At 42.0% G+C, this 23,756-nt stretch overlaps 1 protein-coding gene across 1 annotated transcript in view; it reads left to right on the forward strand.

Moving 5' to 3' along the window:
• UNC13B (unc-13 homolog B) overlaps window positions 1-23,756 on the forward strand; it is a 219,650-nt gene that overhangs the window by 156,192 nt on the left and 39,702 nt on the right. The window contains exons 17-26 of the mRNA XM_051642006.1: window positions 2,275-2,444; window positions 3,243-3,358; window positions 5,628-5,791; window positions 8,475-8,625; window positions 9,565-9,633; window positions 10,913-11,002; window positions 12,493-12,627; window positions 13,451-13,584; window positions 14,482-14,567; window positions 22,223-22,349. Of these exons, the coding sequence (XP_051497966.1) occupies window positions 2,275-2,444; window positions 3,243-3,358; window positions 5,628-5,791; window positions 8,475-8,625; window positions 9,565-9,633; window positions 10,913-11,002; window positions 12,493-12,627; window positions 13,451-13,584; window positions 14,482-14,567; window positions 22,223-22,349 (1,242 nt within the window). The remainder of the gene's footprint in view (window positions 1-2,274; window positions 2,445-3,242; window positions 3,359-5,627; window positions 5,792-8,474; window positions 8,626-9,564; window positions 9,634-10,912; window positions 11,003-12,492; window positions 12,628-13,450; window positions 13,585-14,481; window positions 14,568-22,222; window positions 22,350-23,756) is intronic.

The raw sequence follows: 23,756 nt of genomic DNA on the forward strand, positions 1-23,756 counted from the left end.
GGGGCTCCAGAACTGGACACAGTGTTGCAGGTGGGCTCTCAGGAGAGCCAAGTAAAGGGGGAAATTATGTTCAAAGGAGATGGTCATGTTTTACCATGGTGTGCCACCAGCCGAAGGCTTTCGGCTGCAGTGCGTGGTAAGACTCACTCTCTGACATGAGAGCAGCATGAGGAATAAGAATTGAGCTGTCTTTTAAAAACAGCAGAGGTGTGGTAAAACAGAAGCTTCAGTACCTCAGTAATGCTACTGGAAAGTTTCCCATAGCACTTAACAGTGAGTTATGCTGCTGTAGTTGGTTGAAGGATGACAGCCAGCCACTCCAGGAGCGTGGGATGATGCGTGTGGGACTGCCTAAGGTAGATGTAGGTCTAAACAGTGAATGTTTTCCTAAAAGAAAGAGCAGTTTCTGACCATTGGTAACAAAGAAAAAGGATCAAAGTGGTCCTGACTAAGAACTGTTGTTCCAGAAGGTAAGTTCTGAAGAAGTCAGGAGCTAACTTGCTGGTGCCTTGTAAATGGCACTATGTGCTAATCTGTGTTTTTAGGTACCCATGCACTTCTGAACACTGAGCCACTGTGATGCTGCCAGGATATACATTAGTGCACCCTGTCAGGAATAGAGGATTTCATTTGCATGCTTATGCTGTGTTGCTGGTAGATACGGCAATGCACTCAGATAAATTTAAGAGCTATAAAGAGTAGCAGTCCAAGCATTCCCTCCTTGTGAACTCTTGCTGCATGGTTTTGTTAAAGGCAGACATCCTTGGAGCAGTTCGGGAGGAAAAGAATGAAGGCAGAAGGGAACATTAAACCTTCTTTCTTCTGAACTCTGAATACAGTTTTGATTGCACAGCAAAGGGGGGGACCAATGACTGGAATTGTTTCTAATTTCTCCGTGTAATTCCAAGCTATTCCTCTGTGCTAAATACAAATTGTTAGGAGCTGCACAGATGTCTGTTAAGCAGTCCTGAATCATGATGGGTGCAATAGGAGCCCAAATACAAATGCAGATGCCAGTCACTGCCACATCTATTGACAGGGCTTAGCCAGATCTCTTCTGACCCATTTCTTCCTTCCCCATGTTGCTTAGCAACAGATACAGCATTTCAAAGGTAAAAAGGCTGGAAAACAGTATTCAGCAGAAGTTGCCTGTTTTCATAGGTTTTATTTCCTTGAGGGCAGACATTTGTAGTGGTTATAGTGAGTAATCACCCTTGTCATGGTCTCATATGAGCATGCAAATTGCTTTATTGTATTGCATGCCCTGTAAATGAGCAGAGCTCTTACAATAACATTCTTCTATCCACTTCTGACATCCAGAAGCCTGTTTTTGTGTACAACAGGTACCTGAACACCTAAAAGGGCGGATATTGATTCTGCCTATGCATTAAGCTGGAGAGTGCCAATTCCACAAACAGTAAACTGCTTTTTTTTCAAATGGAAATGTCTTTACTGATCTGTCTGGTGCACATAGTATCAGCCTGAGCTGTGGATAATAGACAGAATCAATTCTAGTAATTAAATACCAACTTTGTAACTGCTGTATCCCACACTTTCCTCCCACAAATGCTATGTCCCACCCTCCCTCCCATAATACAGCATTTGTATTAACCTATTGTAATGTATTGTGCATTCATAGACTACTGCTTTGTGAGTACCTTGAAGTCAGAGAGCTACCTTTACCTGAGCTGTTTATCTTTTGTTAGAAAACAGCATGAAGAGTTTTTGTTCTAGGCCTGGACTGTGCTGTCCTCGGTGCTGCACATGCATAAGCACAAGTAGCCTTTAATGCCTATAGCTGAACAGAAGGTCATTGATGGGGAGAGCTATAAGCAACCAGTGAGGCTCTCATCATAATTTTTGGGGTGTGTAGGCTGAGCTTACCAGCCTAGCTATCACCAGGCTTTAATGGGCTTCACAGCAAAAGTAGCAACTGGGAAGAGAATTCGCAAGTTTAGGGAGCTGCTGCTGAGAATGAGGATAAGCAGAAGAGTTGCAGGCACTTAGCAAGTCTGAAGTTAGTGGTTGCAGTCAGGGCAGAGCACTCTCAGAAGGCATCTGAAGTGCAGTATCTACCACAGCACAGGAGCATTTAGCATAAACAAAAAGGTTGTTGTGTAGTTTCTGTCAGATGCTCCACTTGTAAATAAATTGGCACTTGGTTACATTTTGTTTACACATCTGTCTGCTGTTGGATGAGTGGCTCAAGAGGAAAATGAAGCATGTAGCATATAAAAATTGGCAGCATTATGTGCTCTTCATCATTGTTTGCAGTGAGTGCCATAACTCTTCTGACCGGATCAAGGTGCGAGTGTGGGATGAAGACGATGACATCAAGTCTCGCGTCAAGCAGAGACTGAAACGCGAGTCGGATGATTTCCTGGGGCAGACAATCATTGAAGTCCGTACTCTGAGTGGAGAAATGGACGTGTGGTACAACCTTGGTAAGCAGGGCTTTGGCATAGAAAACATCTCTCATGTTAGTTTGGGAACGTTCAAGAACACGTGGGTGCATCTGGTCAGTTTGCAAGAAAGAAAAAAAAAACAAAACAAAGCTCCACATCATTTCAAGGGGCGTATGATGGTGCTGTGGAGGAGCTGCCAGGCTTTGATCCCAGATAAAATGAAGAGGGAGAGTGTAACGTGTCAGAAGGGTGATGGGTTTTTCCCTGTCAGGCAGTGGGAAGTTCAGTGGGTCAATACTTGCAGCAGGGTTGGGTTTCTGTCTGTGCTGGAAACATGTTTCCCATTCTGTGCCTGTTTTTGTGCTGACACTAGCATTTTACCAATCCCTAAGATATGTAAGTGCACTGCACTGGGTTGGGATGTTGTTAAGACCTTTCTAAGTGGCCAAAATGGTGCATTGTAGAATGTACTGACAAGTAACCAGAGGAGGTCCAAATTCTTGGTAGGGACAGCGAGCCGTTCCCAGGAGCTTACGACTATGATGAAGTGAGGAACGAATTCCTGACACCTTGTTCTCAGAAGAAGTATCTGTCCTTGGTGATTCTGGTTCAGCTGCCTGAATCCAGGGCCAAGAACCCTATAGCAGACTTGCTGTCAGAAGGACTGTCAGTCTTTCAAAACTTTGAGAGAAAAAGGTCAGACATTTTCTCAATGGTGATTCTGAGCACAAGGTCAGCTTGAGCTTCCAGTAGTCTCTTTTCCAGTGTTTTTACCCCAAGATGGCTGTGCTCTGAAGATGTAAAATGCATGTGATTGCTGATGATTTTTCCTTGTAGAGAAGAGAACAGACAAGTCTGCAGTGTCTGGGGCTATTCGCCTGCAAATCAGCGTGGAGATCAAAGGCGAGGAGAAGGTGGCTCCATATCATGTTCAGTACACTTGCCTTCATGAGGTAAGAAATGGGTTCAGCTCAGTCATCACCATGTCTATTGTGTCTCTAAAAGAAGTAATTTTCTAACCTTTTTTTCCTTGAAATGCTCCTCCTTGCCTTAGATGAAGCTTTCTTTTCCTTGCTCTGCAAGCCTGGAAACATGCTGAATCATCAGACCTGCATTTGTCAGGAAGGCAAAGAAGGCTCCAGGTCCACTGAGGGCTGTCTGTCACAGCCTGTCCTTCTGTCACAGCCTGTCCTTCTGTCACAGCCTGTCCTTCTGTCACAGCCTGTCCTTCTGTCACAGCCTGTCCTTCTGTCACAGCCTGTCCTTCTGTCACAGCCGTGCTGCTGACAGGCAGAGGTCATGCATTGGTCCATCTCTGAGCCCCCTATGGGCTTAATGTGGAGAAACCCCTGAATTTCCTTGAGTGATGCTTTACACATGTACTGAACCTATGTCCTTCTGTAGAGAAGACATACTAAAGTGCTTTAGATCTGGGAGGGCTTTGACTCTGGCTGTTGAATGATGCATATATTAATGTTATAAATTCTATGCTGCTGCAGTGGTATATAGCTATGAAAAACTGCTGAGGAACAGATGATAAGCTGCAGTTGCTGGGCACTGACCTGTGTCAAGGTGGACTGAGCTGGGCAGGCAGTGCTGCAGAAGTTGGGAGAAACCTAAAGATGACTCTTCAGAAGCAGAATTTTGGTTTCTTTGATCATGGGAACATGGCATTGGATGGGAAGACCCTGTCCCACAGGGGACAAAGGATCCTAGGGCAGGAGTTAGCAGGGCTCATTCACAGAGCTTTAAGCTAAATTCAAAGTGGGAGGGGGTTGTAGCTGGGTTTGAACCAGTGGGGCATTGTTCTAGTATTAATGAAGACCAGAAGGCCTCCCGCCCCCCAAGGGTGCCACCAGCGTGCTCAGCTTGCTCCCTGAAATGCCTGCACACCAATGCAGGCAGCATTCAAAACCCGCCTGGACACATTCCTGTGTGATGTGCTCTGGCTGATCCTGCTCTGGCAGGGGAGTTGGACTGGATGATCTTTTGAGGTCCCTTCCAACCCCTAAGATTCTGTGATTCTGTGACTAAGGGGAAAACTCTGTCTCACAGAGTTGCATAGTGCCCAGTCTATCTGTAGAAGACAAGACAGGTGGCAGGGTCAGTCTCTTAAGTGCCTGAATAAGGAATAGTAGTCAGAGTCCTTTTCACCTGACATAGAATAATATAATGAGGTCCCATGAGGTTTAATCAAATCTGGATTAGTAAAGGACAACAGCTATAGGAACAGCTATTTATCCAGATTCTGGGCTAGATGAGTCCTACGTTGTCTTCTGGCCTTACCAGGGAACAGAGAGATACAAAGCTTAGAAAAAAATCAGTAGGCTTCTTTGAGTAGGCTGTGTTGTGTCCTTCAATACACATTTATTGTTTTTTAATTTAGAGATGGCCTGTATTTAGTAAACTGTTTTGTTTTTTCCTTCTGAATATGCATCTTCACTTGCTGCCCTTCTTTTACATTGCTTTTTAAGCATCACCTACTTTGATTTGTGTATCATAAAAAGAAGATGATTTACACCTAGAATAATTTAATCAGGAAAAGCAGTAGCGTAAAGCAGAGTCCTGTAGCTTCTAATGAGATCATTAGACTTTTACTTCCTTTACTACAGGGAGCCAGCTGTCTGGAAGGCTGATGAATCTGTGACATGAATTTAAGGATTACTAAGAAACCCACTGAATTGAGTGTGCAATTTCTGCACAGCAATGATAGCTGAAAGGCTGTACAGTGTTAGATCCAGTCAAAGATTATGTTGAGTAGTAATGCAAATATCTAGTTCTTAAGGGTGATCTTAAGGATATTCTGTTTAAAAACAAATATATATATATATTTTTGGACTGTTTTGCTGTCTAGTAATAATTACAAAGCTGATACAGAGCTGTTAGGTCAACTAGGTATGTTAAGATGTTCTGAGGACAGAAATACGTGGGTTTTGGGAAACTAATTAGTTTGTCATTTAATTGCATTGAAGCACTTTTCTGCACCATTCACAATGTCTGCTGGGTGAAGTTGTAGATACCCATGCAAAAATAATAGTCTACAAGCATTCAAGAAGAAAATAACATAAAAGCAGAAAAACACATAGTGTGTAGGGGGAAAGAAAGAGAGAGGAGAGCAAAAAAATTTCTTAGTTCCTTCTCAGCAGTTCCAAGCTCTTCATCAAACTCACGTGGAAGCTTCAGCAGCCTCACATACAATGTAATTCCTCTTTTCTATTTCAGAACCTCTTTCACCATCTCACAGATGTGCAAGGGAATGGGGTGGTGAAGATCCCTGATGCCAAAGGAGATGATGCCTGGAAGGTGTATTTTGATGAGACAGCCCAAGAAATTGTGGATGAATTTGCAATGCGTTACGGCATTGAGTCAATATACCAGGCCATGACGTAAGATGCATTTCATGTGGTCTTTCGTGGAGATAATTGGTGTAACTAATTGATGTGACTGTTTAGAAGATCAAATATGGTAATTGGTAATGGAAGGCTTGGCAGTGGCAGCTGCTCCTTACAGGGCTTTCTCTGAGCAGAAAGAGACTGCCTGTGTCTGAATCACTGGTTTCCTTGAGGTCTAGAAATAAATGGCTGACAAAGCACTGGAATTAAGCATCTATGTCAACTGTTTGTATGAGCACCTTTATAACTAATTACAAGGAATTATACCAACTTTGGTAGTGTAAATGACCATATTTTATTATTGATGGCCGAGCCATTACCTGTCTTAAGACTCCAGCGTCTCTATTGAGCACTATTGTGTTAAAAAGATACCACCCAAGGAACCTACTGAATATTCCTGATTATGTGAGAAGAGTTGAGGTTTGTGAATGTGCTTGTCCTTCATATCTGTTGTGGTGATTGTACAGTCTTTTGAAGTCACTAATTTCCCAGGTGCTGCAGAAGGCATTTATGGGATGTTTGAATAATGAAGCCACTAATTTGTCCTCCTTGGAGCTAGGCTAATGCAGTTCTTGATCTTCAAAGAACATTTTCCTAGTCACTATAGTTTTAGTTGGATTTGGGATTAGGCATTTTTCTTAAAGACTAGTAGTGCTATGCTTAGCCCATTTCTTATTTTAAATGTAATATTAACTATAGCAGACAAGAGTGAACTTTTTCATATTAGAAGCTGAAAGTTTTGGGGTCTGGGTCTTTGGATGTATTATGAACTGCTACTTACATCACCTTGCAAGCACCTTTTCTGCATATAGCTTTAAGCCAAAGTGAAAAAGAATTGGGAGATACTTCCAGAGGTCGAATCCCTGCTTATAGCAGGGCTAACTTGAAAGTTGAACCAGATACAGGCCCAGGGCATCTTTCAGTTAGTTGAAAATACCCATGGAGGGAGATCCACTGCCTCTCTGCGCTCCTTTCCTGAGGCTGTGTTACTCTAGGAAATAAATTTCTGGTTGAAATCCAAATTGGAAAACCCTACTTTGAATTTCTTATGCTGTAACCGCTGCACATTGCTTTTTATCTTTTAGACTTCCCTCTACAGAATCACACACAGAATCACAGAATCATTCTGGTTGGCAAAGACCTTTCTGATCAAGTCCAACCATGACCTAACTCTGCCAACTGTTAATGTTGCAGTACCAAGTCTAATGCTTAAACCATGTCTCTCAGCATCACATCTAGAATCTTAAAACACCTCCAGATATGGTGATTCAAACACTTCCCTGGGCAACCTGTTCCAGTGTTTAGTTACCCATTCAGTGATGAAAAAGGAGTTTGGCCTGATTTGCTCTTCTCACTAATCCTCCTCTCTCTGCTAAATAGTCAAGACATTGACACTCCTCACACCTTCTCTTTTTCAAATTAAACAAAGCCATTTTGTATGTCTGTCTTTATTTACCAAGTGCCTAATTGACCACTTGGTACATAGGTATCATGTAGCAAGCAAGTTAACATTCAGGCATTAGTATTTCAGACAAATATAATACCGACTTGTGAATTCCTGTGAAATTCTCTCACTGGAGTTTTTGGTTATAATCATTTGTAGGCTAACTAGTACAGAAGCTAATGTCTGTGATGAGTTCCTTATGGAGAAGGCTACATTTAGAAAATAGTTCCCAAATTTAGTTTAGGAGCTAAGTAAGGATTCCTTCTTAAAATGGACTGCTTAAAAATGGCCCATCTCTCCTGTCTGTTGGAATGAACTTTACTTTCCATGTCCCATAATATCAGACCTCTTCAGCTCTGATGTTTTTTGCCCCCTTATGTTTAACAGATTTTCTTTGATTGTTTAATCATTTCACAAGCCTGGGTGCTTTTGGCATAATTTTGAGATTTCCTGCAGGAGGGCTCCTTGCACTTTAATGAGAGCAGTTAAATGGGAAAATGCAAATGAGCATGCAGGCTTCCTGCAGGCTGGAAGGGTTAGCCCTAGGGAATCACATATCAGTGCAGCACAGAAATACTAGCGTGTGATCTTGCTGTGCTTGAATGCTTTCCAGTTGCTGCTGCTTCATGTCACCTCAGAACCTGTGGCTGCTTCAAGTGGCAAAAAATTATACAGATTTCTTTGCGTCAGGCTTGGTTCTAGGAATTGGTATTATGATCCAGGATATGACCTAGGTCACAAGCTGTTGGCATCAAATACTTGAGGAGCTATTTTACAATTGTGAAAGGGCAGTGAAGGCATTTCTCAGATTTCTCTTGTTTGAAGCATGTCTGTTGTATAGATGACATCCTTCTGAAAAAGCTCTGAGATGCTGGAGATTCAGGTATTAGGCAGAAATAATTTACTGTGAGAGTGGAGAGGCACTGGCACAGGTTGCCTAAAGTTGTGACTGCGCTCTCCCTGAAGTGCTCAAGGCCAGGTTGGATGCTGCTTGGAGCAACCTGGTCTAGCAAGGGTTGTCCCTGCCCATGGCAGGGGGGTTGGAACTAGGTGATCTTTAAGGTCCGTTCCAACCCAAAGCATTCCGTAATTCTGTGATTTACAGAAAGAGATAAAACCTACCTTTCATCTGCCCATGATGCCAGTCCAAAGTAAGGGAGCTGTTAAAGGAATTGAGTCAAGTTGTGCTACACAAAAGACACCAGAATGACTTACAGAACTGTCCTTTTGCAGGCATTTTGCATGTCTCTCCTCTAAATACATGTGCCCAGGCGTGCCAGCTGTGATGAGCACCTTACTTGCCAATATCAATGCTTATTATGCACACACCACTGCCTCCACAAATGTGTCTGCTTCGGACCGCTTTGCAGCCTCCAATTTTGGGGTATGTTTGTGTGTTTGAACTTCTCTAATTTGCCTCAGGGTGTTTTTTGACTTTCATAAATAACTTGTTCTGTTTAGGGAACATTAAATCTGTGAGGAGTAGGAAGCTGTGGAGCTCTTCTAGACTAGACAAAGAACAGTTTTATTGCTGTCATCATTGCACATTTTAGATATTAATTAGTGTAATGCATTGTGATGTTTATTTTTCGTGCTCAGATTGCACTGGAGCACAGATGGTATGAAAATGAGCAAATAATATTAAACTCTGTATGGTGATGTTGTTGATAAAATATACTGTGCAATCTGATCGTTTCAGAACTTTGTTTTTGAAAACAGCAACTGCTTTAAGAAAAAAACAAAACAAAAAAACAGTCTATCCCCCTATTTGTTAAAATAATGTTTTTTATATAAAATGTGATGGATTTGAGTGTGCTGGAAAAGTATTTGCAAGTGCTCATGCTTGCCATAGGACTAAAAATCTACAGCTTGAAAGAGAAGGTGTTTACAATGCCAAGCTAGAATCCAATGGAGAGACCTTGCCTCGAGACCTGGTCATGAGAAGCTTGTAATACATGTCACCAAACGAATAGATAAGATCTTGGAACTGTGTTATTGCTCTGAATTAGAACCTTTTCTGCCTGTTCCTTTATTAATCTCTGAACAAATGTTTACACTTAAATATAAGTTTGGTGCAAATTGCAGACTAGGAATCTGGATTTTTGTTCTTCATGACAATTCTAATGTTACACAGACTTCAGAAATAATTACAGTCTACAAGTAAATCCAAGGTTTAAAACATGGTTCACACAAGATCATGCATCCATATTGTTTCCTCCTGCTCTCCTGCAATCTGATACTCATTTCCTAATACCCTGCTTAATCTGAACATCAGTTGGACAGTAATGATATGTGATATTTATTGGTTTGTTCTGCTCTGCAGAAAGAACGATTTGTGAAGCTTCTGGACCAACTTCATAATTCACTTCGGATTGATCTCTCGATGTACAGGGTGAGTAGGACTAAACAGAATCAGGCATTCTGCTGGGCACCATTTGGCTTTCTCTTATGTCTCTAACCTTTTGGGTAGCTTGTGTCTTATGGAATTGTCATTACAAGCTTGTTGCTCTTCCATTGTGACTTCCTCAAGACATCTGAAATGATTTAAGGTTTGTGAACTATGCTAATGTCTAATACTTTCTCAGAAGTGCAAGTTTGATTGGATTAATTTATTAGAATTATTCTTAGATAGCTATTCCAGATATAATCTACAATGAGAAAACAGACTTGTTCTCCCCTAGTAAGACAGAAATCTTTTAAGAGGACCTGCAGCCTCGTTGTCACTTATTTTAGGTCTGGCAAACTCTAATCACTGCCCCTAACACTGGATCTACAAGATCTGCACTCAGGTTGAGATCCTCTCCACTTCAGCATATAGTGAAGAGATGAGTTCCAGTGTTGACATCAGTCCATCACAATTCTTACACCCTCTACTTTCTTCATTTACTACTGGGCACATGCTGGCTCATGTTCAGCCACTGTTCACCAGCACCCCCAGGTCCTTTTCCTCTGGGCAGTTTCCCAGCCACTCTTCCCCAAGCCTGTAGTGCTGCCTGGGGTGGCTGTGACCCCAGTGCAGGACCCAGCACTTGGCCTTGTTGAACCTCATACAATTGGCCTTGGCCCATCGACCCAGCCTGTCCAGGTCCCTCTGCAGAGCCTTCCTACCCTGGAGGCACATCAACACTCCTGCCCAACTTGGTGTCATCTGCAAACTTACTGAGGAAGAACTCAGTCCCATCATCTAGATCAGTCATAAAGATATTAAACAAGACTGGCCCCAAAACTGAGCCCCACTGGAAATCCAGTTTCTCTGGAGAGGCTGCTAATATACTGCATCTCTTGGTGTCTCAGAAGAGGTGCCAAAAAACAGATGGTGAATGCAGAAAGGAAAGGGCTTGCACAAGCACCCTCAAGCAAAAGGACAAGACTGCTGGTGGCCAGGCTGTTGCTCCTTACCTGCCCCTTCTACAGTCAAGGAGGGTTCTTCTGCTCAGGGTTTTCAGTCTCCTGTCATCCACAGACTTTATATTCATATGAGAAGCCATTTAATTAAACAAACAGATAATCTCCTGCAGCAAAAAGGCCTTATTTATTGAGCATTGTTTGGACTGATACAAGCTTGTTGAGCAGGAAATGTTTCCAAGACACCTCCCTTATTTAGCATGTGCGTGAAGCCTTGTGTGGATCTGACAGTGTTTTCCAATATGATTTCCCTTTTTCATTGACAGAACAACTTCCCAGCCAGCAGCCGTGAACGACTGCAGGACCTGAAGTCTACAGTGGATTTGCTGACTAGCATCACTTTTTTCAGGATGAAGGTAGTGTTACTGGCTAGGGATGGGAATGGGGCCCCTGCAATTTTTGCCACAGGAGTTAATTTTCCATTTTCAAACCATTGTTTCATGTTATTATTCTTTAGGCACTTAGGGAAAATAAAGATCATCTGCTGACCATGTAATAAACATGCACATTTTATCTTTATCTCACTGTATTTTTAATCATGAAGATGAAAGCTGTTTTTTCCCTGAGGCTCTTCATTCATAAATACGGCACAACAAACAAAAAAATCCCACACAAAAACCAACCAAGCCAAAGAAGAAAAAAGAAAATTGTCTGGTATTAGGAAGGTTATTTAATTTTATTATTAACATTAAGAAGCATTTCCTTTGAAAATTGCTATACTCTATCAGTCACTACCATCTCTTCACCATCTTTTATCTAGTAAATATTTTAAAAATTATTTCTTGGAGGGTAAGGCACTGAAACGGAGTAGTATCTCTCAGCAGAGATCCAAGAGAGTTGTTATGAATGCTAATGTGCTGGTTCTGTAGTTAAGCTGGTTGATCTAGCAGTGTGTAATGACATTATTTTTAATGCCTGATTTTTATTTCTATACTTAAAAAAAATACTGTTGTAAGCTAGCACACATCACGGAGTAATTTTTATCTTGTTGAAAACAAAGCAAGTCTTTAATTTGAGCTATCTTAAGAAGTGCTTAAAATTTTACTCTTAAGCCCTAGGGTAGATGATGTTTTAGAGCTTTATTTTGAACATAAGTGTTCATTCAGACAATATATCTGTATTGAGTTTGCTTTGTAGAAATACTCCAAAAAGTTTAGAGGTAATGACGATACCAGAATTGCCTCAAGTTATAGTTTGATTTGCAGGGTGATGCCTGCACATTAGTTCAAAGTAACCCTACACTGTTTTTCTAAAGCAACATAACAAATAATGAGAAGAGCTGTTGTTGCAAGAGGGGAAGGCCTATTCCCTGGTATATCTGTAAGGACTCTGGTGTGCTTTAAAATTCAGTGAAGCCTGTGAAGAAAGATACCCTTTAAAGAAAGTTGTTGTATTTAAAGGCATGTGAGCGCTTCATCTTCAGCAAGACATTCCAGATCAGATGTGATGTCCTCTAATCTGTTGCATGTTCTTCCAATGTTTGAGAAGATTGCTTGCTGGCTTCATAGCAAAATCCTATAAATTTAGGAGAAACTGTGCGTGCTTGGCTCAGATTATACACGTATCAAGCCACATGGTTTATTTATTCTGAGCAGTCTTCCTTGGCACCTCAAAATCTTTTGTGCTCCAAATGAACATTCGGGGTCATAAGGATTGTCTCTGCTGTTTGATGCCTCCAGGCATCATCAGGAGAGGTCCTTTCATCTTTTCAGGTCGCTGGTAGCACCAGTCACTGGAAGAAGGTCCTCCAAGTCCTGGGTAGTTCACAAACCCTGGTGACTTGCTCTTTCCCTGTTTGATTTATGAAAAGTGCTTCGTTTTACTCTCTTTGTTGTATTCTTGCCAGGTCCAAGAGCTGCAGAGCCCACCCCGAGCCAGCCAGGTAGTGAAGGACTGTGTGAAAGCTTGCCTGAACTCCACCTATGAGTACATTTTCAACAACTGTCACGAGCTGTATAGTCGCGAGTACCAGACGGATCCTGTGAGTAGCTGATAAATGGGCAGAAATCCTCATTTCTGATTTCCTTAAGATAATAACCAGAATACTGATTGATATAAAAAGCTCCCACAAACAAAATTATGTCACTTGTTATCTTCTGAATGAACAAAACTTGTAATCAATTAATTAGTGCTAATTAGTAGGTGGAGGATGACATTTGGTTTACAATAACTAATTACAAATTGTTTTGCCAGCTTCAGCTATTTTATTTCCTGAGCAGCTATTTGTGAAGGGAACGTTTGAGGCAGCTTTGAGTGAGCAAAAGAGAATTGGAGCAAATGTAGACTGATCAAGAAAACTGTCTTTAGCACAGATAACCTCAAGCAGTGAAATTTTATCTTGTTTTCTGACATCCAGAGTCCTGCACTGGACTTAGGAGGTACCTCTAGACACACACTGTTTTCAAGTCCGCTGCTTGCTCTTTTCAAGAGCTCTACTGGCTGCTCTGCAGTAATGCACATATAACGTGTCAACATGGATATAGTCACCAATCTAGGTTGCAAGTATTTGTAACAACCTTAGAGCAAATGATGTGTCAGCAGATCTTCTGGATCTGCCCTTGGTATGGTAAATGACAAAATGGGAATTATTTGCGTTTGAGGCCACCAGTAAGCAACATGGTTTGGCATGTTACTGTGTTTTGCATTAGATAATACAAGTTGCCAGCAGATATTAATAATTTTAAGTTATTCAGAAGAAAGGGTCCACAGGTATTTAGTGTTTGGAGTTTGTATGGTGATCTACATTTGTCAGCTTTTTCTTCTCCCTTTTATGTACGCTGGTTTTCCGATTACTTCCTTCCCAGAACAAAAGTCAGGACCTGCCTCCTGAGGAGCAGGGCCCGAGCATCAGGAACCTGGATTTCTGGCCCAAACTCATTACTTTAATAGTTTCCATCATAGAAGAGGACAAGAATTCCTATACCCCAGTCCTGAATCAGTAAGAATCTTCCATGTCCTATATGGCTAATGCTGGTCTCTGTGTGCTCTGTTTTATTTGTTAAACTGCTTTCTATCACTTCTGTCACTCGTGTATTTATAGAAGTACTTATCTTGTCTGTCTTTCTGTCTTATCTGTCTCTGTCTATATAAATAACTCTTTTTGATTGGGATGGAAGAGTTTCAAAAGTTTCAGTTACGATGGCGTTCGAGCACAAACACCCTGATTATTACAACCCTGAACTCAGGGAGGCACCTGAAAATGGGGTGAGAGTTCTTTTGGTTTTTTTCTGATGTTGAGCAGTTCTGGTTTGCACATTAATGCACTCAGTGGTGTGGTGCCATGGTGACAACACCTTACACTGTGGTTCAGGAACATGGTGTTCAGTGCAGCCCGGGAGGTTGCATCACGTGGGGTTGGAACAGCATTGGAAAGGAACCTGAAACTGGTGTATTTAGCTGATGCATACTTCAGCAGTCCCACAGGGCAGGAGAAAGGGAGATACCTGATAAGTTATTATATACAAAGAGCTGGATTGCACTGTAGTGATAATTGGTTTTAACATGGCAGGGACACCTGATTAGTCTTCACCTGTCAGCCCATAAAAAAGAAAAAGGAAAAAAAAAAGGGGAGAAAAACATGCAAGGGCATTGACATCATGTTCAGGGCCTATCTTTTTAAGTTTAAACCAGTCTCAACAGCAGTGTTGTTTTCAGGTTACTTAATCTATCTCACAGAGTCCAGTCCATGAACTCCATTTTCTACCTGGTCATTTATCTAGGGTGAAAGAAGCATCTGCAATGTTGAGCTTTTCAGCTTGCAGTTTATCTCAGAGCTGAATAAAAATGAGTCCTTTGCTCTCATACATACCCAAGCCTTTCCTAAATGTCCCCTCAGGTTTCCTCAGGAGCTTGCTGTTGGGAAGATCAGCGCAGAGGTGATGTGGAGTCTGTTTGCCCAGGATATGAAATACGCCATGGAAGGTAGGAGAGCTCCTCACTGCTGCCAGCTGACTTGTTGCTGATCTCTTGTTCTCCATCCATTTGGTGTAAATGGCTTAAGCACATTAGGAGCACCACTATTTGGAGCAGGGATTTCTAGTGGTTGATTTGTGGAGAGCTGCTTCATAGGTGAGAATTGGGGCTGGGATTTCCATGAGCTCTAGACCTGAGGGTTAGGCTGTCTCACAAGCTGTTTATGGTCATCCCATCTAGCTTGAAATCAGAAGTTCACTTTGGCCTGAGGTTGTGATTAGATCAACAGCCACTTCTTTATGCAAGGTACAATGGTAGAAAGGGCTGGAGGTGTAGGTGGACTCTGGGTTGTAGCATGGCTGTAATTGCTTGGATGATACAGTATATCCTGTCTAAGCCATTGGCAGAAATATGCTGTTAGAATAAATCCTGCTACAAACATCTTCATTTTGAATGAATCTTTGCATAAATACGCCAGTCTCTAGTAAAGGAAAATTTTACTGTTTCTTAAAATGAGTTAGGCATGCAGAGCCCAACAACCTCCCAGAAAGGAATTTTGCCATTTGCGGTACATTTCTGATGGTTTATTAGTTTCTGAAGTTAGTGTTCATAGAATCACAGAACTGTTTGGGATGGAAAGGACCTAGAAGATAATGTAGTTCCATCCCCCCTGCATGGGCAGGGACACCTCCCACTAGACCTTGCTCCAAGCCCTGTCCAACTTGGCCTTGAACACCTCCAAGGAGGGGGCAGTTGTTAGTGCTGTAAGTTGTGCTATAAATTAATTTGCACAGTGTAATCAGCTTCTTATGAAGTTCACCTCTTCAGCTGCAGTAGTAGTTGTTTTCCCAGTGTTTTGCAGGGTCAGACTTTATAATTTTCTCTAATGTGATGATGTGATAAAATGGAAGTGACACTGCTGCCTATAGCATGCTAGCTGTATTCATACTCCAAAACCATGTCCAGTTACTGCTTTTGGTCACTCACAAAATTATGCTCAATCCATTTTCCTTCAGTTTGATCAAAGTCACTTAGAGGAGTGACAGCCTCCTAAGCTCTTGCTTCAGACTGCTAGAAAAACACAAAACTGCTGCCAGCTAGGAGAGTTTCCTGCATTTTGTTTTTTGGGAGCAGTCTGTGGGGTTGTTCTGTAAGTGAAGGAGATTAACTCCGTGTATTTTTCAGTCTGTGTCAACACAACAGGGGCAGAGACTGTGCTGGATGGGGAGGGGAAGAATAGAAGCACCCTTTGCCAGCCCTAGGCTTGAATTCAGCAGGCTGCAAGTTCGGGTGAAATGTTCTCACTTTTGTGTTAGGAACTTCTTACACGTGCTTGTACCCAACACTGCCTTTGTATTGTGTGGTTTTGTTTATGTAAGAACAGACACTGGGAAGAAAGACTAAGACCTACTGCGTTGAAGAGTCTCTTATAGTGTCTGACACTATTTGCCTATGCGTTAAGAGTTAAGCCAACTGTGATAACTTCATGTTCACATTCCCCAGAAAGTCCTTGCTCCTACAGCGGTTTTGGCTCCTCTTTCTGTTTTGTCCTTATTTTTCTCTGTGTGCTTACCCTCGGGAATTTATAATGTAGTTTGCACTTCTACAACTTGAAAGTGCTGTGTCTTCCTCCTTCCCAGCACCAGAATTGGATCTTGCCAGATCTAGTTGCTGACTTTCCTAACATTATCTTGTGTATCCAAAATGCAGCTGCAAAAAGATTGCTGGTTATGTTTGTGAATTGACTGTCAAAGGGGACATGACTTAGACGGATTATATTTTTTTCTTTTTTGCATGGCTCTGTTTGATTGCTTGAGTTAACTTTGATTCCCAGGTTTTCTTTGTTCACATCTCATGCCATGCCCTCTCTTTGACTCTGTTCTTCCTGGGCTTATTTTTGCTTTTCCTGACATCCTTCTGGTCACTTGTGAGCTTCTTAAGAAAAGAACTGGCATAGTGTTTCCACCTGTGAGTTCATCAGTGCATAGCAAATACTTGCTGAAAGAACATCCCTCTTCAAAGTATTTCTTGGTGAGAAAAGTTGACACAAAAGCAGCAACTGGACTGGGAGTGGTGTGCATTTTGAATGAAGGGTGAAAAACTGCATGATACATGCATTTGTACTCTAGTTGTGCAAGTCCTTCAGGAGGATTGAACAATGACACAGGCTCTGTTGGTGTGTGTCTCTTACAAATTTAAGAAATCCTCAGGGTGCAGATTCTATTTGAGGCATGTGTGATTCCTCACTGCTGTGCTCTCAGAAGCTTTATAACAAGCTCTACAATAATTCAGTTACAACCTTTACTATATGTATTTTAAATACAGATGATTGGATTAGCTCACTGCATTTTTTTTTTTTAATTAGGAGAAAAAGGGATTAAAGGAAACATTAAATGATGTGAAGGATGATTATTAGGCTTGCCCTCCACAGCTCATAGCTCTGTCCTTTCTCAGTTTGAGTTGCTAATTTCTCTACCAGTTTAATTACACCTAGAGTTTCATATTCCTGTCTTTGTCAGTTTGTGGAGCGCTCACTGGGTGCATTTCTGATGTGCTCCAAGATCTATATGCATCAAGTGCTTTCTGTAACAAAAGCTGATCTGTTTTGTGGAGATACATGCACATGAACCTGGAGTATATTTGCTCCTAACTTTCTTTATGGTGTTTTCCCTTATGTTCTGTTCCTAAGTTCTGGATAACATGAGCTCATTCACCTCACCAAGTGGTAAGTTTGTGCTTCTTAGGAAGCTCTAGCTGTGAGTAGGCAAAGACTTTCATCCGCTAGCTGTAGTTTAAGCACTTCGGATGTAGTTGCTACTATTAGCTTTAGTATCCTGTAGTTTTATGCCAGTGATGAGCAGATCTGCAAAGAAGGTGGGAAGACCATACTCCTGCTGCAGAAATGGAGGGTATGTGATGCTGTTCTGACTAGTCACTCCAGTTGTTTTTTGATGGTACCTGACACGCTGAGCAGTTCTGGGTGAGAGCCCCTTTGCTGCGCCCCAGGCATTAAGCTGTAGATAACATCTGATGGGAAAAAAAAAATGGTGAGGTCAGAGCTCTAGTTCATGTGTAGCTCTGTTCCTTTCCTCCTGGCTGGGGTGATGATTGAGGGTTGCTGGTCCTTTTACTCTGCAGTGGGAGTAAATATTCTTGTAGCTTAAAGGCCATGTGATGGCTTTGGTATAGAAAGAGTGCCAGCCTGACTGCATGAAACTGCCCCTTCCCTCCTTCCAGCCTGATGCTACCAGGTTGCTCTCTGTTACGCACTCTAGAGAAAGTTGGGAGGCTCAGGTGGGAGGTGTCTGTTCTGAGTTGGAGAGCAGTGCCTGGCTCCATGAGTTGTATTCCTTTTTCCCCATGGATGGCAGCTAATGGTTCCTCTCCCAGCTGGAGCTTACCCCCATGTGCACTGTGTGGCCTGTGCAGGGTAATATGTAAATACTAATTTATACCTGGAGTACAGTGTTTAGGGACCTCAGAACCAGAAGCCTTGCTAGTCTGTGGATGCTGCAGCATGTGTCCTTTGGGCAGTTTTTGAAGAGTTAGACTGCTAATGTGCAAAATGTTCAGGTCATAAAAATGAAACACCTATTTTCTGTTTAAAATACGTTCAGCAACTGGTAGCAATAATTATGGCAGAGTGTGTTTGCCTGCTGGAGAGCAGGTGCATGTTAGACCAATCTTTTACCTTTGTCTTCCCTAAGGAGGCTTTGCTGCTCAGAGTGGAAGCTCCAGGATCTGCCCATCTTGTTCTGTTTTCTCTCTCCCCCAGAACAGTGACAGTTCAGGGCACCATGAACAGCAGACCTGGCCCTTCCCTCCTCACCAGTGAAGGTTGTACAGGATGAGGCATTGAGAAGTAAACCTTATTCCCTGTCAACCCAAGAGGAAAACAGATCAGATAGGTCATGTGGACCAGACTTGGCTGGCAAGATCATGCTACGCTGGAATTACTGCAGTGTAGAGGATAATTTTTCTAAGTCATACTGTTAGCTCCACCTCTAGGATGCTGACCTGTGCTCAGCAGCTAGATAATCTACTTGTGACCACACTGGTAACTGGAGTTACTAGGTTTCTCGCTGTGCTCTGAAATCTCTGTCATCCTGAAAGCACAAGCTGTCTGAGCAAAAAGGACTTCTGCTCTTCCTTTACTGGAAGACATTAAAATACAATAATAGAAAATCAATGTCATCCTTGACAGCAATGGTTCATCTTATTTTGGACACACCGGCATTAGGAGAGTTGTAAATTGGAAGCATCTCTAGTAGGAGGAGAGACTGAGTAGACTTGGTGGGCAAGATTGAAATAAATCATTCTGCAACAGTCTCACTTCTGATAAGGGGATGGGAATCAGATGCACACACAGATGCCAGCTGTCTAAACTGTTAGCACCTCAGCAGCCTCAGGACCTATCAGAGTTTCTTTGCAGAAATTCAACATTATTTGCTAGAAACTAGCCCATGGAAAGTAGGCTGATGGTCAAGAAAAAAAATCCACGGATTAAGGATGTGGTGGAAGTCCTGTTCTCTGCCCGAAAAATAGAGCTCGACACAACATAAGAAAGTGTGCTGCTGGCAAGCAGTTCCCTATTGATACCTTAATAATATGGCCTCGGTGACCCTAAAAGCTCTTCTCCAGAGCAGGCTGCAGGTGAAATCTTCTGAGGAAGTGTAAGAGACTTAAAGAACTCTGTGCTCTTTTCAGGATAAAACACAGCAGTTGCTGCAAAATATATGTGCACTCTTCCACTGTTGCTGCTGCTAAGCTCTTTAAAAGTCAGCAGGTTATAAAGCAGAACGGAAATGTGCTAAGACTGATGGCACCCACGCTCTTCACTTTACTTTTTCTAAAATGGGTTTTCAAAGCATACCTCTGGCCGGTGTGTTTCCATGTCACTTTCACAAGCTCTTAGCCATTTCCCTTACAAAGAAAGCAGCTGATCAGAACCATGCAGGGTCCTTAAAGAGGGGAATGCTGATGGTAGGAGCTGCTGGAAATGAGGGGGGGTTGGGATTTTATTGGCTTTCTTTGTCTTTCAGCATGTTTGAGCTGTTGTAGTTCACTTTTGTCTTTTCTCTGTCACTAGCCCCACCTTTCTTTCGCATACGTAAAGTTCTCTTTTATGGCGGTAAGACCTCTCTTTCTTCCTTTTACTTTCTTGTAGTTTTATCCCCTTGGTGCCAAGCCTCGCCTTTACTGCTTAGTTGGCTAGGTAGTCCTACTAGCAGTCCTTGGGTTTATGCTTCTGTGGCTGCTCTGCATTTTCCTCCTCTGCAACTTAGTAATGTTTTAAGTGTCCTAAAAACCAGAAAAGGCTTGAGTTAATTGCTTTTAGTGCTCTGCTTAATTTTGAGGAAATAAATCTGATTTTAGTCCTTTTTACCTCCAAGTCAGGCCTTTCTTCTGCAGGAGCAACACATGGGTGGCTGTGCTTATCAAAGTTAATTAAGTTATTGCTTTCTGTTGATTTCTTCACTCCCACAGGGAGCTAAGCAGACATGGTCATTGCTGTGTTTGTTTCCAGTTTTAGGGCTGTGGAGAGAGCTTTCCATTTTCTTCTGCAGTTGTTCTTGAGGGAGGTCAGCAATTCACACACTGAGTATACTTATACTTCCTTAGCGCTGAAGAAAGATACTAGATTTATTGATGTAAAACATCAATGGACTTTCCTTGGCTCCAGTACAAGAGAATTCACGTGGAGAGTAAATGGATCATAGTACATGTGAAATAGTATCATACATACAGTAATTTGTCCATTATCTGTGACCCCTGGAGACTACGTCTCTCAGATATTGGGCATTTTAATTTATTTAAAACGAAGGTTGTGGGTTTTTTGTTTGTTCGTTTGAGTTGTTGTTTTTTTTTGAGATTGTATCTATGTGAATCTCCTACATGTGAATTAGAAGGAGATCTGTATTGCTCTGCTACAGAGTTTTGCAAATAACTTACTGGCGTGTTCCACTTCTTTGGGAGCTGACAAAGCTCATGAAATAATGATGCATTACAAATTCTTTATTTTTTGTGTTTTCAGTTGGATAATTCATAATTTATTTGGGCTTTCTTCTTCTGCATATTGTTGAATCTCCAAGAGATGTGGAGGTTTCTTAAGATTTTGAAATAGTTGCAAGAATTCACATTTGCATGAAAATAGATTATATCATAAGATAAGCTTGTCTGTCAGGTAATTGATTAGAAAACTGGGGCCATTTTACATCATCGAGATATATCTTTTGCTAATGAGTATCTGTAGCATGTGTTGCTTGCATGTGCATATATCTATCCAGTTACTGGGTACTTGTACACAAAGTCCCAGATAAAAGCCATTCAAAGTTAAGAGAAAAACTTTCTCTTTTTAACATAGTTGGATCCTGCCTACATGTCAGCAGTGATGCCCTTGGAAAGTTGTATCAATAGTGAGGTAACCACATAAAAGGTAGGAAGATGAGTCTGAATTCAAAGTTTGGGGAAAAAAAAATGAGTCTAAGCCAAAATAATGCATGTTTTAGTCTCATATCTCACACTGCAGTCATGGACTAGCAGCATACTGTGGTGCTAGAGTGAACAAAGAAGCCTGGCACAAAGTATACTCATGCTGTTGAAGCTTGGAAAAGAAGAGATGGATATGGACAGGCAGCACTAGGGAGTGGTAGTGCAGGATTGGTCAGCTCATAATTCAGGTTCTCAGTGCAGATGAAAACGGGCTGCTGAGCCCTTTTAGCAGTATGAAAAAGGAATTAATTCTGTTCCTTTCAAGGAGGATTTAGAAGAAAAGCAGTGCAGTAGAAGGAGCCTCCCGTGGAGGCTGTGAAGGGCCTTGGGAGCAAAGACAGAAAGCATGCAGTTCTTGTGAGAGAGAAGGGGGAGCGGGGAGCAGTGGTCTAGGGAGATGATCTCTGCAGAAATGTAGGTCTGCATACGGCAAGTGCTTTGTCAGCGTAGGTGTGCGGGAAGGGTCGGGTTGTGGAGGTGTGTGCATTAAACAGGGAGCAACTGTGTTGTTCTCACATAGCCTGGGTACCAAAACATAATGAAGCCTGGCAAGAGGAAGAGGCTCAGCAGCAGTCGTAGGTTGCTTCAGTGGACTATGCTCAGGAAGGCGATGCAAATAAGAAAAGTGTTGTCTTCTGAAAGAGAAATGTCATGAATTTCTCCAAACTGGGGATGGGGGAAGTTTTCAGCTCCTGTGCAGCTTGTTTGACCTTGCTTGTGACTCACACTGTTAAACTCCAAAGAACTCGATTATTTTCACTCCTGTCTCTTAGGTAATGTAGTGGTATTGCCTTTGTTTATATCCAAGAGTAAACAGATTCACTCTCCTTGATTTGTTTCCTGCAAAGATGAGATCTGGACTGTTGTACGTTAAATGGAAAGGCCGTAAGAGATTGCTCTGTTTTAGTTGCTGTAACAACCAAAAGGTCTTCAACAAAAGGAATTATTAATTGTTGCAACAGAAATAAACTCCAGATCCCCAACAGCCAACCATGAAGAACCCCTGCCTGCTGTCAAAATCCTGCTGTGGAGATTTTGTTGCTCTATAGGTGCTTCATCCTCAAAACCATTGCATACTCTGGACATGCTTTATAAGACCCTCCTGTGCCTGATGCAGTGATAGTGATAAATTTGGACCTAACTGCTTTTTTTTTTTTTTTCCTTCCTTACAGAGCATGAGAAACACAGACTGTGTAAAAGTGCAGACTATATGAATTTACACTTCAAAGTGAAGTGGCTGTACAATGAATATGTTCGTGATCTACCTGCCTTCAAGGGAAGAGTGCCTGAGTATCCAGCGTGAGTGTGTTTTGTCTTCTGCAAAAAATCCCGACTTTGCATCTCCTTCTGTTACATTCAGGGCAGTCATTTGATTCTCCTGTGGCTGCCTTCACGATACACCATTTCACCACTCCTGATGTCCTGTGTTTACATGCATGTTTGTGCCCTTTGGTGTTCTGTGCCACCAGACACAATTCAATCCCTTATTGTACAGTACCTCCCAAGATCTCAAGAGCTTTAGCAGTTGGCACAAACAGTCTTTAATCCACATTGTGACTGCAATGTGGAATTTGGTCAACTCTTGAACAGCAGACTTGTGGACGTTTTCATACATTCTTGTATTAACAGATACAGCTTTATCTGGATGTACTATATGTGAGTGTGTATGTGTGTGTAAGAATGTCATGTGTACACACACACGAGGATTTGTAAGTAAATATGTTTTCTTTTTTTAGTAGAACCAGGTGGTTTAGTTGGAAACATCAGATAAACTGTTGCTGTTAACATCTAAGCAATTCTTTGCAACTTCTCTTTAACTTTAAAAGAGCATTAGTAGATTTGAGACCTAAAGAAGGTTTCTAAGCCCAAAAAGTTTCCTGAGCAACATGGAGACAATACTGTAGCTTGAGTCCTATACTTGGCCTAAGGTAAGAGCAGGTCTGTTGTTTCTCACATGTATTTAACTGGTTTTCAGGGGCTTTCAGTGATGATTGTGCCACATCTCCTTCAAGCAGCTTTTTCCTCTGTGCTTCTCTGTTACCCCTTCACTGGCTTTTGGGGATTTAACACACTCTCCCTTTTCCTCCTCCAAATCTTTCTCACTTCAATTTGAGCTCCTACTAGCCGGGGCAAGGAGAACAAATTGTTCCTGTTTTTCAAGAAAAATAAATGCTTTTCTCATGTCCCTTCCCAGTCTTCAGCTTGTTCCTGTTTGTAAGTGAGGTTTACCTGTCTCTCTCCAGCTGTTCAGTGTCTGGACAAACAACACACAGACTGAAATACTGATGTTTCATCTAGACCTTGCCTTAACACTGCCTTGCAGGAAGTGTTGCTGTTACTGCACTCTGGAATGATAACAGCCTTTATTTTTCTATTTTTTTCCCCTCAGTGGTATTATTGACTAGTGATGCTTCCAGTGGGTCCCAAACGAGCCTCCAGGCACCCTCAACAGTCCTGGCGGTTCTTTCCATCCTATATATGACTCTTTGCTGCTGTCTAAATGCAACACTTGGCACTTGCCCCTCTTGAAAAAAGCATCTTGCTTGGACTGTGTTTATAGTTTGGAATTTTGAATTTTCTTCGCATTCTGCACTGATGCAGTCCCTCCAGCCTGCTGCTAGCTGCATACTAATACAACTTGAGGTAGTTGGTATAATTTCTCAGCTTGGACTGTGGGCCTTGCTTAACAAATCAGGTCAGCAAGAA

Source organism: Apus apus, chromosome Z (assembly GCF_020740795.1).
Source record: "Apus apus isolate bApuApu2 chromosome Z, bApuApu2.pri.cur, whole genome shotgun sequence".
In the NCBI taxonomy this organism is placed as follows: domain Eukaryota; kingdom Metazoa; phylum Chordata; class Aves; order Apodiformes; family Apodidae; genus Apus; species Apus apus.